Genomic DNA, 16,789 nt, shown 5'->3' with positions numbered 1-16,789 from the left:
CCTGCGGCGTACAGCGCCTCCTGCTGTAGCAGCGGCCAAACAGCATGTGCAGACTGAGAACAGTAGATCTGCATTCAGGACCTTCATCTGAACATTATGCATCTACTGATCTGACATGTTGAATTACTGTCGAACCACTAATTCTACCAGTGCACTGAAATAATTCCAGTAAAATGCAGGTTCAGCTTTTCAGCAGCAGCAGGTACTGGACTGAAAGTACTCCCAGAGTTTTAGGACACCAGTCAGATTATTTCAGCTTCGATGTAATATCTGATGTGTGAAGAAACAGAACAGACAGACCTGCAGGTGTAGGTTTGAACTCTAAGTATGAGCACGTAGGAAAAAAAATGCCTGTTTCAGCTTTGAGATGTTTATACTGAATCCATCCAACAGAGCACAGAGGGGTATTGTTTGTGACTTGATTTGTTTGTTTCTTTGTTTGTTTGTTTGTTTGTTAACACTCTAGCAGCAAAACTATTGGTTGAATTCATACCAAATTTGGTTTATAGATTGCCAGTGACCCAGAATAGATCTCATGACATTTTGGGAAAAGTAGGTCAAAATTACATTTTTTTTAATGAATTTTTCAATTCTTTTTTTCCCATTTACTTATAATGGACTATAAAAACATCAATTTTAACTCCATTTACTTAAAACATTGCAGCGATATAGAGATTGATTTCAGACATCATTCTGCTAAATATCTAAGTGATCGCTTGTTTTGGAAATTTTTTGTAAAATTTTTTCATCTTTTTTTTCCCCATTTTCTTATAATGAGTGAAAAGTCGAATGTCTATAAAAACATCAATTTTGTTTCAATTTACTTCAGACTTGGCACATATATTATTTTTATATTTAACAAATATTGAATATGGATAAAAGAGTTGATCGATGCCAAAATAAGCTACAATACGTGCAAGGGGCGGGGTTTGTTGTGCCTGGCACCACTTGTTACTACATATTGTGTGTTGGTTTGTTATTACCCCTCCCCCCCCTCCCCCCCCTCCTGAAGGGGGGCCAAGTGGTATTGTTTCTGGTTTGGTTTGTTTGTTAATACTTTAACAACAAAACTATTGGTTCAGTTCATACCAAACTGGGTTTACAGACTGACAGTGACCCAGAATAGATGTGATTATATTTTGGAAAAGGTGGGTCAAAGTTAAATCTTCCTATTCACTTATAATGGGTGAAATACATACGAGTGGGTGGGGTTTATCGTGCCTGGCACCACTTGTTTTGGACTTTCCTTCTACTCTGGTTCCATTTAAGCTTGAATATTTTGCTATAAAAGCCTAAAATTAAAGAGTCATTGTTGATGTTGAACTGATTCCTTTCATACAATCTGGATGTGTAGTTTTATGTCGACCAGAGCCTGAACTATTGACATGATATATTTATTCACCCTTTATCAGGCAAGTGACTATTTTTGGTAATTTCTGCAAACATTAAATATGGGGCCAATCCCGTTCCTCAGTGACGTCCAGAAATATGTTGGTTTTATAAAACTTTACAGTGATGCAGATAGATTTTATTGATATTTTGAAGCTGTAAATAGTGAATATGAGTAACTTCTATCAGTTTATGACCCTGTAACAGTTGTTTTATTGAATGTGTTTACGTTTTAGCAAGTGCTGCTCGGATGTTTTACAGCAAGAGGAGGGAGATGATGATGTCCAATAACATACAAAGGTTGAACTTTTGAATTTCAGAGTATTTCAACAAGTGCCCTGTTAGGGATGTAACGATATGAAAAGTTCATATCACGGTTATTGCAACCAAAATTATTTGGGATTATCATTATTATCGCAGTATTGTTGAAATTGTGCTCAAAAAGTACTAATACACACACTGAAATAATTTAACCAAGTTGGATTTTGAAAATAAATAAATAAATAAAAATAATTGGCACAATGTACTTTCTCTTGGCAGAAACATTCAAATATTAACCCTTAGTGGTCTGAGTCTATTTTGTCCATTTTTCAGTCCTTTTGATTTTGCCTTTATATACTATATAAACAAATGTTTACTATACCCATGTTTGGGATATTTTTTTTCAGCACAACTTCATTTATATCAGCTGTCTATTATTTTTTCACTTTAACCTACTTTGAAAACATAAAAGGCCAAAAAACACAAAAAAAATTTAAATCCGATTTGAAAAATGTATATAATTTATTGCATAAATAACACACAGATGTTTAACGAACCTTTTCAAAGACTTTAAAAGTGAATATTAGTTCCAAATATTAGGCATATACAATTAAAGTTGTAATAAATTAAAACTATACTCAAATATTTGACATAAAAGCAGATCTTTACATAGGCGTTTTCTCCCCTAAAAGTGCGGTGATCAAACACGGTTATCATGATAATTAGAATTTAAACGGTAATACTAACTGTTGGCAATTTTATCGCGGTTTATCGTTATACCGGTAATCGTTACATCCCTATGCCTTACAAAGGGTTAAGTGTTTGAGTCCTTTGGTTATTGCTGGACTTCAGGTCAAAAGTTCATTAGACTAACTGTAAAAAAAAAAGATTCAATTACACAAAGTGATTAAAAAACAAAACTGACCTTTTATTATTTCCGCATGGTTGTGTTATAATGCCATCTTTTCCACATAATTTCTTCATATTTATATATCTATAGAGATTTAACATGGCACGAGTTCATCTTTTAACCAGTGCTGATGAGTGTAAACCAGGTGTAACATGTTGCTTTTTCTATATTTACATTAAAATGAGAGAAATGTACAAGACTCCATGGCATTACACAGCTTCAACATTAAGTACAGATACAACTGGATCCCCCTGTACAATCTAACATTATTAGTTTACTGTTTGAAGTTTTTTTGTTCTTTTTACAGATATGAGTTCATGATCCATTTGGCTTCAGCACATACACATTTCCCATCTCGACTCTTCCCGCGGACCCTCGCTGACATGACTCACACCTTCACCATGCTCTAACAGCTACGAGTTTTATAAAGGAAATAAAACTAACATCTAGACGAGAGCAGGACGCACGTTTCACACAATAGTGTCTGGTATCGTCCCTCAACCAACCCCCGGCGCGATTCCACCTTTCTCTACTAAATGGAAAATAATTTAGAAAAAAAAAACAAAAAAAACAAAAAAAAAAAAAAACATTCCTTGATTTCCTTCTTTGGCACACATCCCATCTTTCCATCTGCTGTCGCTCAGTTGAACTCCCCTTCGTACAAACACAAACGCACACATCCAAGTTAAAACAAACACACTTCTAAAGCCAAGTTCATGAAAATGTTTCGCAGTTTTCTCCTCCTCTGGGCTGCTTGCCTCCCAGTTTGGACGAGCGTTTGTTCTGCATCCCCAAAATGAGAATTAGTTGTTTTTTTTTTTTTTTTGACTGAAACACAGGGGGTGGGGTGGGGGGCAGCTTCTCTACGCCTATACCCAGGAGTCGGGGGAGCCGGGGTACTGCTCCGCCCGGTACGAAGGCCTCCGTGTGCTTGCGTAGAAGTCCACATAGTTGGTGGTGGTTTTCAGTCCGTGAGTCTGGGAGCTGTAGTCCACTGTGGGCGGGTAGGTGATGACCTCCTCCAAGTACGGGTCATCATAGCCGTGTGGATGTTGGAGATACATTCTGTAGGTATCGTAGTTTCTCCTGCCTGGATCCTCTGTATAATACATAGGCTGCAAAGAAACAAACAGATGGAATCCATGAACAGGTGGTGCCAGGCTCAACAAACCCCCTCCCTCACACACACACACACACACACACACACATACTGTATCTTATTGTATTATTTTTATTTGATCATATTTCTAAATATGTGCCAAGTTTCAAGTAAATTGAAACAAAACTGATGTCTTTATAGAAATTTGAAATTTTGCCCATTGTAAGTAAATGGGAGAAAAAAAAGATTTAAAAATGTCATACATTTTTAACTTTCACCTACTTTTCCCAAAATGTAACCACATCTATTCTGGGTCACTGGCAATCTGTAAACCCAATTTGGTATGAATTCAACCAATAGTTTTGCTGCTAGAGTGTTAACAAACAAACAAACCAACCAAGGTTATTATTGTTAACGAAAACTAACGAAATGACGAAAACTAGAATTGTAAAAACATTTTCGTTAACCGAAATAAATAAAAACTATAATTAAAAGAAAAAAACGATGACTAACTGAAACTGTATTGTGTGTTTACAAAACTAACTAAAATGTATAAAAATTATGGATAAAATTCCCTTCGTTTTCATCTTTGTCAATGTCGGATTGATATGAAATCGATTTATTTCCCTCAAGCAATTTTAGCTGTTGGCACCATATGACAGTTAACGGTCCATCACGTCTCGTCACTTGTCGTTTAGAGCCGTCTTTTTGTCCCCACTCTACCTGGAGACATGGAGACTAAAGTTGGGAGAAAGCAGCAGAGTCCTGTCTGGGATTTATTTGAATACGACAGAGAAGAAGAGAAAAGATATAAAAAAAAACCCCTAAAACTAAGCATTTAGAAAATAACAAAAATTAATATAAACTAGCAAACCTGCTCTAAAAACTAATTAAAACTAACTGAATAAGAGAAAAAAAGTCCAAACTAAATAAAACTAAACTATAATGAAAAATCCAAAACTATTAGAATCTTGCAACAGACATGTGAAATTTCGCCCATTAAAAGTAAATGGGGAAAAAAAAAAGATTTTAAAAATTCATAAAATATTGGAACTTTGACCAACTTTTCCCCAAATGTAAGTACGTCTGTTCTGGGTCACTGGCAATCTATAACCCAATTTGGTATGAATTCAACCAATAGTTTTGCTGCTAGAGTGTTAACAAACAAACCAACCAACCAACCAACCAACCAACCAACCAACCAAAAACAACACCCCTTACCCCCCAAAAGGGGTAGTAAGTGTTAAAACCTGTAAGGCCTTTGCTGAGCCATTTGTTTCTAGTGGGAATCATTTCGATGTAACACAAAACAATGGAATAGCCGATAACTGAAGCTTCATTCATTTAAACCAAGTTATGATCGTAAACAGCAAAGGTGAGAGAAAATACATAATCCTAATGTGACCTTTATTTGGCTCTTTCAGTCAGCTTTAATACCCAGAAAACCAACACTAAACATCACTAGTCAAATCTAAAACTTTTTATGCACTAAGATTAAAACTCAAATGATAAAAAAATAATACTAAAAGGCTGATATAAAATCAAAATCTAATTAAAACTACAGTAATGCTGCTACTTTGCCAAAGGGAAAGTACTTTTTAGTCTGTATCATAAATAGTAGTAGCAGATTCAGCAGTTTAGTAAAATATTGGACATTTCTTGCATATTGTTCATTAGCAAACTGTTCAAGGTTTACCGGTCCTCTGCTCAACAAATGAGGTAGAGAGTGGTGATGGAGTGGGTTTGACAGTGTATGAAGACAGCAAGTGGAGTTAGAGAAAAACAGGTGACAAATAATAGACAAACTGAGGAAAAGGGGAGCATCTCTGCAAGTAAATGCACATCTACTGTATCCTAGTGTTTTGTATAAGTCTATACAATGTTTTTGTTTTTTACTTTTAAATGAAGTATCAAACAAAGTAAAAACAAAAAATAAGTAAATAGAAAGTGCTTTGAATAACTGGAAAACAAAACATGAAAGTTCCATTTGCATGCATTGATTTTCACTGAAGTCCATGTGAAAGGTCGAACAAACATGTTTCGTGGATCTTCATAGTCGCAACTCATTTGTCTACACTGATCTCATTTCCATCTTTAGTCTAATCACTAAAGCTTCACACTGAACTGACGTCATGTGTAGTGAAAAAACGGGTCAATGGCCACTGATAAAAGGAAAGAAAACTATCATCTATTATGTCTTTTCTGCTTTATAATGTTTTGTTTTACATTTATTAAACTCAACATGTTTCATTACTGTTATAGTTTGGCTAAATGTGAAGTGAGGAAAAGTGCAAACATAATGTAAAGCCTGTGCAGACATTATGATTGAAAACACAAACAACTATAAAAGTAGAGTAAATAACCACAACAGTAATGAGTCAGATCCAGTTTTGTATGTCCATTTTGTGCAAACAGGACAACCATATTTAAACCATTTGTACAGTACATCCCCTCTTTTGCTATGAATTATGGTTAAATCACTCAGAAAAGTAATACAGGAGATCCACACAATGCATAATGGCATTGACAAGTCCTACAGGAATCTGATAAATTGCCATTAAGACAGTTTTCTATAAAAATAACAAATGGTTTTGTCATTCTGCTCTGGAAATGAAATGATAACCGACATCATGATGGACAATGCAGATGACAAACAAATAACAAAACGCACCAATTTATATTTATATAGATAGAACTGATGTAGACTGATAAAAGTGATGAATCCCGGTAAAAAAAATACTGAAGATTTTTCTAGTTATGTTCCGGAAAGTCAAATGGCATTCATGTTTATTCTTGCGTCCCCTTGTGGCTAAAAATAAAGAGGCAATACTCACGAGCTTGGTAAAAAAAAAAAAAAGAAAAGAAAAAAGTGGTTTTGTGATTGTGCATGAGAAACAAAATGCTGATGGTTGTATCACTATAGAAAAAAAGGGCTGCTTTTTTTTAAAGACACAAACCAACACCTAAGCAGTTTTGGTGAAATGTACTTCGAACATGTAGGGAGCGAATAAATCATCCTCTGGCCTCACGTCACTGACCACAACTGCAACACAAACCCCCCCTGAGGGTAAACGGTTGAAATCCTGAAGATAGATGGGATTGGTTTGTGTGAAATAAATGAGTTAATGACTGTCCGCATTACATTAACTTTTCTAAATGTGATGAGATGAAGGACATGCGAGTCCGGTCTTTGTCTCCTCTCCTGCCTCCTTCTCTCTGTGGCCGTTATCTGAGTGGGCATGCATGAATGTGTCCCACAGTGACAGGTGCCTGAGACGCACCCAGACCGTCCCAATCCCAGCAGTCACATCCACTTTCGCTCAGACAATAGCTGATGTGCTGGGTCATTCCCAGCGTCGCAATTTCTCCACGGAGGAATACGTGTCAGTCTCTTTGTATTAGTGGAGTGGTGTGGAAGAGCTGCTCGTCCTCGCCAGGTTTATACAGTGTGGTGGAGGCATCTCAAACAAGGGCCATGGAGCAGAACTATCAAACACTTCCTAAATGAAAACACTTTCTGTGGGTGAGATCACACCTGCACACTCTGATGGCTGGACTGCACCAACTATACTGACAGTCAATAGAAACTTTGAGGTAGAAATGTATGCCTATTTCTACTTGTAGGGGGGTTGTAATTATTCAATGTGGATTTATTGATGACTTAGTGCTCGGGTAGTTAAGATAATGATGAGTTGTCATGTTGTCACAGTTCATTGCACATGGGTTGGTCTTTTTGCAAAAGTGGACCAAATACACCATTGAGCAATACTCAGTGGGTATCTGCACAATTTGAGGATTGGCTTTGAAGGCCTATACAAAGGCCCAAAAAAGGCCACCATTGTTAGTCCAGTGAACGGCATCATGCCATGTCTATCACATGAACAACGTCTCTGGGCACTGGGTATGGTGGAGGCCTGTTGGAGCTACAGTGATACAGCCAGGCGTATGTATGGGCTGTTCCCAACCCACAATCAGAAACCTGGTTGAACGCCACAACACCACAGGCTCTGTTGATGATAGACCGCGTCCAGGGCGAGAGAGAGCGACAACTCCCGACCAGGACCACTACTGTTATGACTTTGTGTTTGGCAGGTGCCATTTTCTTTTGTTAAGTTTTTTGTTTTGAAATTATTCTTGAAACTTTAGATTTTTGTTTCTTTATACCAATATCCTAAACAAATGATTCATATGAAAAAATTCCAGTTTAAGGTTTCAAAATAAAAATTATGTTGAAAAATATGGTCTCAAAGTTTTTATTGACTGTGAGTATACAAGAAACCCTGGTTCAACAGACACTATAGTATTAAACAGAGGAAGAAATGTACATTTACACTCAATCTGTCAACATCAACAAATGACTGGCTCGGCAGAACAGAACCTTCATATGAGCAAATGTTACCTTACCTTTAACTAGCTCATAATTAAGATACTTGAAAGCTGTGTAAACCTCAGTTTAGTTGTTATTCTTCAATTTAAGGGGTCTATATGTAGTACTCCTACTTTTAAATATAAAAAAAAAACAACCTAAAATTATCATTAGAGTATTTAGAATAAAGAACTATTAAGTTCTGCCAAAGTTTCTTCTACACGAGTAAATTTGATTATGAAGTGTACGAAGGTATAAAGTTATTATGTGATGTTATTGTCTCTGCTAAGTTCACCATTTGCTGATTCACGGTTCAGAATAAACTGACAGTTCTGACCTTGTTTGCATGATTTCAAACAGATCTTTAGTGCAGCTACTGACAACACAAACCATACAAACCATGGAGCTGATTTGTGGTTTTACTGTCTGTTTTCTGTCTAAAACAGAGCTAAGCTAACAGCGTTATAATGCAAACTACAAACTGATGCAGCATGTGAAGATTTCTTTAAATGGGGGGATTAGAGACAAATCTGTGATCTGTGATATTCGACTATAGAATCTTAAGAGTGAAATTCCAGATTGCATCAACTCAGTGGCTTCTAAAAATTAAAAAGCCATCTATACGTTTTGTTTGTCCAGTTAGTGCTCTTTTGTCAAGGAGATAATAATTCTGGTCTACACACAAACACAGTCCAGTGCCACTTGCTATAAAATGGAAAAAAATAGAGTAAAACAAAGTTTGTTACTAGCTCCTGTAGGAACATCAGAAAACATGGCCAGCTTTGTGAAAAGTGATGGGTTCACTGTGCAGACAAGTCTTATTTAAGGTGAGTCTACATTTATGACCACACACTAAACAATGTATTCACTTTTGCAAATAGAACACAGATGTAAACACTCAGCCTTCATCTGTTTACATCAATTAACTTGGAATAGTAAATAAAAAGTAATTTTAAATTGTGTAAAAGAAAGCATAAAAATGATTATTCACCTGTGTTCTTCTGGGCTCTTCTCTTGTGGGTGATGAGTAGTAATATGGAGATGGTTTTCCAGACCCTGAAAAACATGAAAAGGAGACATTTGTTTCTATAAATGATATTGTGGGTCACACAGGAAATATACTCCATATCAGTGAAACGTTTGCACATCCCCAAAGGGCAAATGTCTGTATTTAGACAGTGCAGGATCAAGAAGTGTCATGCTGTGCTGGAGAGAGGAATAACACCAAAATAATAGAGTTGGCCACTGCTGCTCTGTTGTTTACATAGCCCATGGGATGGGTATTTTTCTTGGCACTTTATTCAACCAGTGGAATCTTGAAACTCAATTTTCATTTTGCTCTGTAATGCATGGACTGTTGAGGCTGCGGCTCATTTTGTTTACTCTGCCCTCCCTGTGCTCCCACCAGAGGCGTAGGCTGGGGAGAGCTCTCGTCTGGTTGTAGTATGTCTGGGTACCCACTCACTGCCCCCTCTGCCTGCTCAGGCTCGGGTCGACTAACAATAGCACCATTGTAGAGTGTCCGCCACTTACTGGCTGGTCCACTTTACGGCTGTGCAGCCCATCTTCAAAAAGAGCTCTGAAGCACCATGAATTATTCTGAGTGACTGACTGTCTGAGGGTTGCCAGGCTTTGGTACAGACGATAACAGAGGCCTGTCTTGGCTGGGACAGGAGACAGGTTATGGAATCTGCTTGGAGCGTTGTGAGGGATAAAATAGATAATGCCCTTCTAAGAGACGGCTGGAGGCTAGTCTGTTATTACAGTCTGCTGCAGATAGTGACATGGTTTGAATATGATTTAAGGAGGAGCTGTGGACAGTGAGCACAGTTCAAGTACCTGTATACTGGTTTTTATGTACACTGTTGTCCCCTTGGTAATTATAAAATTGCATAGTTGACTGTGCTCTCTGGTAATCTCTGATAGTGTCTCTATGCTCTTTGATGCCCAACATGGCAGGAGACGACGTGGCACTGGCAGCTGTGAAGAGAAAAGAAAAAAACATTACATTCCAGAGGTTTTCTCCTTTCACTGGGTGTGCGTATTTTGGGCTGGTGGGGTCTGTAACTGGACCTACTGGGATGGTTGACCGGGGACATCTGTATGGTGCTGGTGGGGAGGGTTGGCTGGGACTTGAACCGATCCCGTTCGAGTGTTGACACTGGGGTGAGGAAATGGTTTTGGTTCCAGCCGTCCTGTAAAAGAAGCACATTGAGGATGAACTGGTTTTAAAAACTAGAACTCTGCTGAATATGGTGGAACTCTGCTGTGGTGTTCTTAAAAATATTTGTTTGGTCAGAGCAGAAACATTTGAAAAATGTACGTGATGAACCACATGTCTTTCTCTTCACTGAAGATGAAAACATGTTTGGACTAGTATTACAGGAAGACAACAGGAACCTTGTGACTATTTCTGCAGTAACGCCATGACTCAGATATTTAAGCCCTGATAACTTCCAACATGTATTCATGTTAAAATAAACTGTTGCTGAGTCACATGAATAAAATGTATTATTGTGTACCTGAATAATTAAACTTTAAAAACTCTATCTAAAAATACAACTTGTTTTCACTGCCTTGCCTTGTGTTACTATAATTCCATCATGTCAACAGGATACCAGAAGACCATCAGAGCTTGAAAACCCATTTTTTGACAATATAGGTTATTTATGAAAACATTAATATTCAATGCTAATATATATAAAACAAAAGATGCTGTATTATTCTATCCAGGGATCCTACAGGTTTCTGTAAGTTAAATTTAAGACTTTTTAAGAGTACTTAGAACAGAATTTAATGCCTGTTTCATGGTCATACTGGCAAAAATTTGTGACTCCTAGAATTTGGGAAAATATATTTATTTACTCCAACGCCTTGATTCCAACCGTTCCAAGTCATTTCTCACTGGGGGGCTGCAAAGGTAGTGATAACTGGTTCCTAATTTCAATATAAATTGTTGGGTTAGAACAGGTGGAACTGAGACGATGAATGTTACTTTCTTTGCAGCTTTCTTTGCATTTTACAGACACATTTAAACACAATACGGCCAACAAAATTATGGCAACATAACTTAAGACCTAGCATATCTAATTTAACACCTTTTAAAGACATTTTTAAGGTATTAAATGCAAATTTGTAAATTCAAGACTTTTAATAGTTTTTAAGACCCCGCGAGAACCCTGTCTATCAGTATTAAATCATTAGTTTTAAAAATGGCACATTTTTCATACTTTTCACTGGCTGTAATGTTTTAGTTTATTCCACCTGCATGTTGACTTCTCTCCTCCAGAATGTTGACAAAGTTTTTGGTCTTTATGTGATTTGAGTCTGTTTTTCATTGAGCTCAGTAAATTTGAAAGCTAAAACTTTTTTCATTTTTCATTTCTTTTGAGTAACTATTTGGATGAATACGTGTTATCTTTTGGGTAAACTGGATGTTTAACAATTGTTCAGTGCATATGGTGAAAAATATGAAACTGATGAAAATACAATAGACATGCCAACAATAAAATTTAGCTCAGAGGGTCAAAAGAAATATCTGGAGAAGAGGTTTAGGATTTTGCAGCGTCTCATGAACTTAGAAAAAGTTTTCATATCAGTTTTTTTCTAAAGTCCATGACATGAACTGAGTGAGCTGTTATGGGCTCTACTTAAGTATCAAATATTGAGTGATGGTATTATTTCCATTATTCTTACTTTCTTGTAGATGGTCCGTAGATCCCGGTACTGCCACAGTGTGTTCAGTACCTGAGCAGCTGCTTTAACCACCTTCATAGAGTACCTAAACAAAAAAACAGAAAAAAACCCACATATTTTTGTGAACATTCCTGTGTCTCTTTATCCCTACTTAAAACCACTCTGTAAATATTAAAGGGTAGAATGATGGAGGGAATACTGTGCCCCAGTGTGTGTTAACCTAGAACATTACTGGATATATAGTTGGCTAGAAATAGCTGCTGTTCCACGGTTCCATAGGGACGTAAGACCTCAATGCACACAAAACCACCTTCCCTGTGGCCATGGCTGCTTCTTCCTCCAGTATTTAAACGTTTGTGTGTCAGCACCGGTGTGGAATAAAGTGTATAAAAATGCCAACTGGCCGCTGTCGGGGTGCATATGGTGGATCAATGTTTGTGTGTAATAGAATCTCAGGTGTGTGCATGTTAGTGAGGCAGGTTTGTATCGGTGAGTACAAATATAGCTCAGACAGATACATGCTGCTGTAACACACCTGTCTCCTCTGCCCTTGGTGATGTTGACCAGTTTCTCGATGCCGCCCGTGTCAGCCAGGGCTTTGGCGTTCTCCATGTTTTTGCTGGTGACCTCGTGCAGGGTGCAACAGATGGCTGCCACGGTTTCATCTGACAGCAGGGTGGTGTTTCCCCCAGGGAGACGGTTGACCAGGTCCCTCATTGCATATTTCCCTAAGAAGGAGGAGAGAATGCGAGATGTGCAGCCACTGCATATTGACAAACCTGTGGGTAGAGGCTTATGCACACAGAAGAGGGGAATCGGGCATGCACACACATTAACATGTTACATAATGTATAAATAGATGAAACTAAACTACATTATAAACTTTCTGGGTTGTGCATGATATATAGGTATTTTGCTTCAAACCGCAGTGAGGTAAGCGTTTTTCCAAAATGACACTGTGTTACCATTACAAGGGCGTTGAGGTGTGTGCATCCTGGTGTTAAAAACAGGACTGCTCCCCTATCTCTCCTTCAGCTCCACCTACATACAGCACAAGCACCTTAAACACACTGCATCTCCTCTGCCTCTTCCCACAGGCGTCGCTCCTACCTGGCTGGGACTCTCATTAATTTCACACAGCGAGCCCATAAAAAATTAGCTGTTCATTAAATGAGGCTGTTTTATGGAACAAAATGGTGTAGAATGTGATGACACGAAAAAATAAACAGTAGTTAAAACAAAATGCCCTGTGTTTTTCTGCATTTGTTTAACAGTGTTCATATTGTCAGTAGGAATACTATACTGGATGCACATTTTAATGTACAGCCAAACATCCACATGCTTTTGTGTTCATTCTTAATTGCTCTTAATACCTCCATATTCATAATTTTCCAGTCACACAAACACTGTCACATAACAATCAACACAAAGAACTGCAACGCAGGCCCTTCCATCTGTCCCAGCTTCATTATGATCATGTTCACATAGAGTACATCTGTGTTGAATCTATCCTCTTACGCTGCAGTCAGAATGAAAGCATGCAAAAGTTTTGATAGCTACGCTTTTTTATCTGGATAGTACAATCATGTTTTAGAAATGGATGGGAAATTCCTCAAAACAAATGGGATCGCATATAACCAACTTTAGCTAGCTACCTAATTCTGATCTATGGGTCATTAGGGTCATTGTAAGGCAGTAAGCAGCAATATTTGAGGTACATTAAGACAGCATTTCTGGGTTTTCTTTCTGGAGTTGGATTCTTGCAGAAGCACAATCCTGCCTTGTCTCCTTGTTTGTTACTGCAACCAACTGAGCAACAATCATCCAGTGTTTTTGCTAAACAACCTGGTAAAAATTATTGGCAAACAGTGAAAAAAGCCTTGTTTTGTCTTCCAGTGGAATATGACGTCATGACATGTGAATTAAAACTTTTATAACTCATTAAATAAGAGCTGAATGCCCATTAATAAATTATGTGCATGTTATTTTACATATAAAAAATGTGTGTGTGTGTGTGTTTGTGTGTGTGTGTGTGTGTGCATCACATCTCAAGTACATAATATATGCATAGAATTCACACTGTTAGACTAAGTACAATCATGGTGAGCACATTACTTGGTATATCTATGTTTGTATATTATTATATTGTACTATTACACTCTGTGAAGTGAATTGTTCCACAGTGGGACTCCTCACCTATGAGCTCCTTGTTCCTAACATCCAGTGCCATGTTTCTCAGGGCGGTGGCAACTGAACACACCACCCGGTCATTATCCATCCGCAGGAGCTCCACCAGGATGGGCAGTCCTTTCTCCTTGCGTACTGCTGCACGAATATAAGCTGCAAACTGGATGCACAAAAGCACACAACAAAAAGACATTAAAACTGCAGAAAGGTCTACATGCTAGATGGACTAACCTGAGCTGAGCACATTAGTATGCGATGCCTAAAGTAAGAACTGACATCAGTCTGAGCGATGCAGGGGAGATCAGCTGCTAAAAATGTTTAAACTGGTTCATCCAATGCCTTGTCTGGGTGGATATTACATCTAAAAGTGTATACAGATGAGGAATGACAGTGTGCACTCATGTGAGTACACATACAAAGACACTGGTACTGTACCTTCCAGTTGCCAGCTGAAAGGTTCTGAAGGGACCCAGCAGCGCCCTCCAGAGTAGCGGGATTTGAGCTCTCAGCCAACAGTGTAAGGTAAGGCTTAACCACCGCTGGGTGCCACAGCATCTCTGCCCCCTTGGGAGACTTTGAGAAGCCCGGAATAGGTCCCACACCATCCCACTGAACAAACAATCACAATGTTCAGTCAAACAGTGTTTTTAATCTTTTTTTTTAAGTTCCTAACAAACACAAAAATGTTCAGACTGTGTAGGATTTATGTTGTAAATTTGGTTTAAAAAAATTACTTTGCATGATACTTTATGAATGGAATTAAGAGAGACTGTTTTGACAATTTCTATTTAAAACACCACACTCACTGTGTCTTCCAGTGAACTCTTTTTTTTCTTCTTCTTCTTGCGGCCCCAGCAGCTGGAATCCACTTCTTTACTGGGTGACTCACAACCCAGTAAGCCGTCCAGCTCGTGTCCTCCCAACAGTCGGGACGGTGGCATCTCCAGCTCCAGACGATATGACAGGTTTCTTAGAGTGCAAATACAGTTCTCCACGATCTATTAACAGGCAGAAGAGACACGAGTTTGGGTGGGGAGTCATAGCGGCAGCTTCCTAAATCACCATGACAAAAGCTACAATATAATAAACTCCGTGCAGCACACTACTGCATCTACAGCCAATGTGTGCTCTTCAGTGTGTTTCAAATCAATTAGTTATGGAACCCAAGGGCCTCTAGTTAGAACGAATATCTGGACCTCAGCAAATGGATTTAATCCCATGCTGTTTGAGCTCTGTACAGAATGTCAATGAGCATATACGTTTGACAAAAGTGAGGGGCCTGGTCCCAAGGGATAGAATTTCACATTACAAATGAGCCACTTGACTCTTCAAGTAGTTTTACAGAGCATAAAAGTATGGCTGGGAGATTGATTTTATCTCCACTGGTACCAAAGCAACATGTAAATATACAGTATACTAGGTCGATAAGCCACCCTCTGAATGTCTATCATCGTAATTTAATTGGTTTGTGCCTTGGGTAGTGAGGCACATGAAACAGTTGCTCCATGCTGTCAGCTTCTCTGAGCATCATTTAGACACAGGCAATAAAATGATTTAAGCAGGGTAAGGAGGATTTCCCCAGAGCCTCTTATCATATGGCAGCATGTTTTCCTCTTAGCTAACTCTGTGTGTGCATGTGTATTTGTACACTTGTGAGGAGAAATTGAAGGATTTTATCTATGTTTGAGAGGGTATTTTGGCATTGTGAGGACATTTATGGACAGTTCTCACAACAGTTTGGAGGCTGAGGAATGGATTTAGGTTTAGGTTTAGGCATTCAGTTCAGATGGTAAAGGGATAAGGAATGCATTATGTCACTAGGATGACTCACAAAGATAAAAAGACATGTATGTGTGTGTTATCTTCATACATACCTTGCTGTCAAAGTCAGAGGTGTTAACACATGCTTTGATGACGTAGAGTAATGAGTCAACTAAGCCCTCACAAGTGCGCATCTGTTTTCTGGCCTCCTCACCAGCTGAACTCAGGTTCCTTCAAAGCACACACACAACACAAACTAAGTGTTTGATTTAGGACTTTACTCAGCAAACAAGTGGACACATGCAAATACACAAAATGACAGCTGTGTGCGTCTCATGCCGTGTGTAATGTGGGTTTAACGATCCCCACAGACCATCCATAATGTATGAAGACTGTGTGTGGTCTGACTGAAGTCATTACGGCACATTATTGAGTAAATAACTTAGACCGCATAAACACACACAATGTTATCGTCTATGCATTAAACACACACACTCAGTGCAATTGGCTGTCACTAATTAAAAGATGGTCTCCACATCCAGCAAAAGTCTTCAGAGGACAGAGCCCGAGGAGAGAAGCTTGGGATATTTCATCACCTTTGATTGTAGTTGTTTATGAAGTGACAGTGAAATGGCTTAGACACAGAAATGAAGCGGGTCAAACATGCCCAGCCTTTACATTGGTTTAGTCTGGTGTTGTATATTAAAACTATCATGTAGGATTTATGAATGTAATTTGTCTTTTGTCTCCATTCTTTTCAGGACATGTGCTAAAGGGCAGGACATTCCAGTGCTCATTGACTAAATTCACATTGCTGCTTAAAAAGGGGGAGGGCCATGAGCCACACTAGATGCAATAGCTTCAGTTGTCCACAGTGGGGTGGTAGTGCCAAGTGTGTTCATCAGGTGGGTTACCTCAGGCAGCCTGTGGTGTTCCTCAGCACCAGTGAGGAGTGAAACTTCAGTTTGTGGTCGTCATCGAAGGAGGAGCTGCTCCATCCAGAGTGAGGGATGATCACAGTGTTGGTCAGAGTCGTTAAGGCGTCCCGAATGATTGTCATCTTGACAGCATCACATGATGACAGATTCCACAGCACTCCTGTGGAGAAATGCGCACACAA

The 16,789-nt window shown here is 38.6% G+C and overlaps 1 protein-coding gene across 5 annotated transcripts in view; it reads right to left on the bottom strand.

Moving 5' to 3' along the window:
• Positions 1–2,557: 2,557 nt before the first annotated feature.
• The window catches only part of pkp4 (plakophilin 4), a 91,728-nt gene continuing 77,496 nt past the window's right edge, over positions 2,558–16,789 (bottom strand). For all 5 annotated transcript variants that reach the window (XM_030124870.1, XM_030124868.1, XM_030124869.1 and 2 more), the window contains 11 exons: positions 16,584–16,767; positions 15,783–15,900; positions 14,715–14,906; positions 14,344–14,517; positions 13,918–14,068; positions 12,257–12,449; positions 11,722–11,806; positions 10,103–10,220; positions 9,865–10,005; positions 9,017–9,081; positions 2,558–3,675 (listed from right to left, as the gene is read on the bottom strand). In XM_030124870.1, coding sequence (XP_029980730.1) covers positions 3,430–3,675; positions 9,017–9,081; positions 9,865–10,005; positions 10,103–10,220; positions 11,722–11,806; positions 12,257–12,449; positions 13,918–14,068; positions 14,344–14,517; positions 14,715–14,906; positions 15,783–15,900; positions 16,584–16,767 — 1,667 coding nt within the window. In that variant the 3' untranslated portion in view covers positions 2,558–3,429. The remainder of the gene's footprint in view (positions 3,676–9,016; positions 9,082–9,864; positions 10,006–10,102; positions 10,221–11,721; positions 11,807–12,256; positions 12,450–13,917; positions 14,069–14,343; positions 14,518–14,714; positions 14,907–15,782; positions 15,901–16,583; positions 16,768–16,789) is intronic.

The sequence above is a fragment of the Sphaeramia orbicularis genome, chromosome 21 (assembly GCF_902148855.1).
Source record: "Sphaeramia orbicularis chromosome 21, fSphaOr1.1, whole genome shotgun sequence".
Classification (NCBI taxonomy): domain Eukaryota; kingdom Metazoa; phylum Chordata; class Actinopteri; order Kurtiformes; family Apogonidae; genus Sphaeramia; species Sphaeramia orbicularis.
Note: the sequence above shows the minus strand (reverse complement) of the source record. Positions and strands in the feature narration are given on the sequence as shown.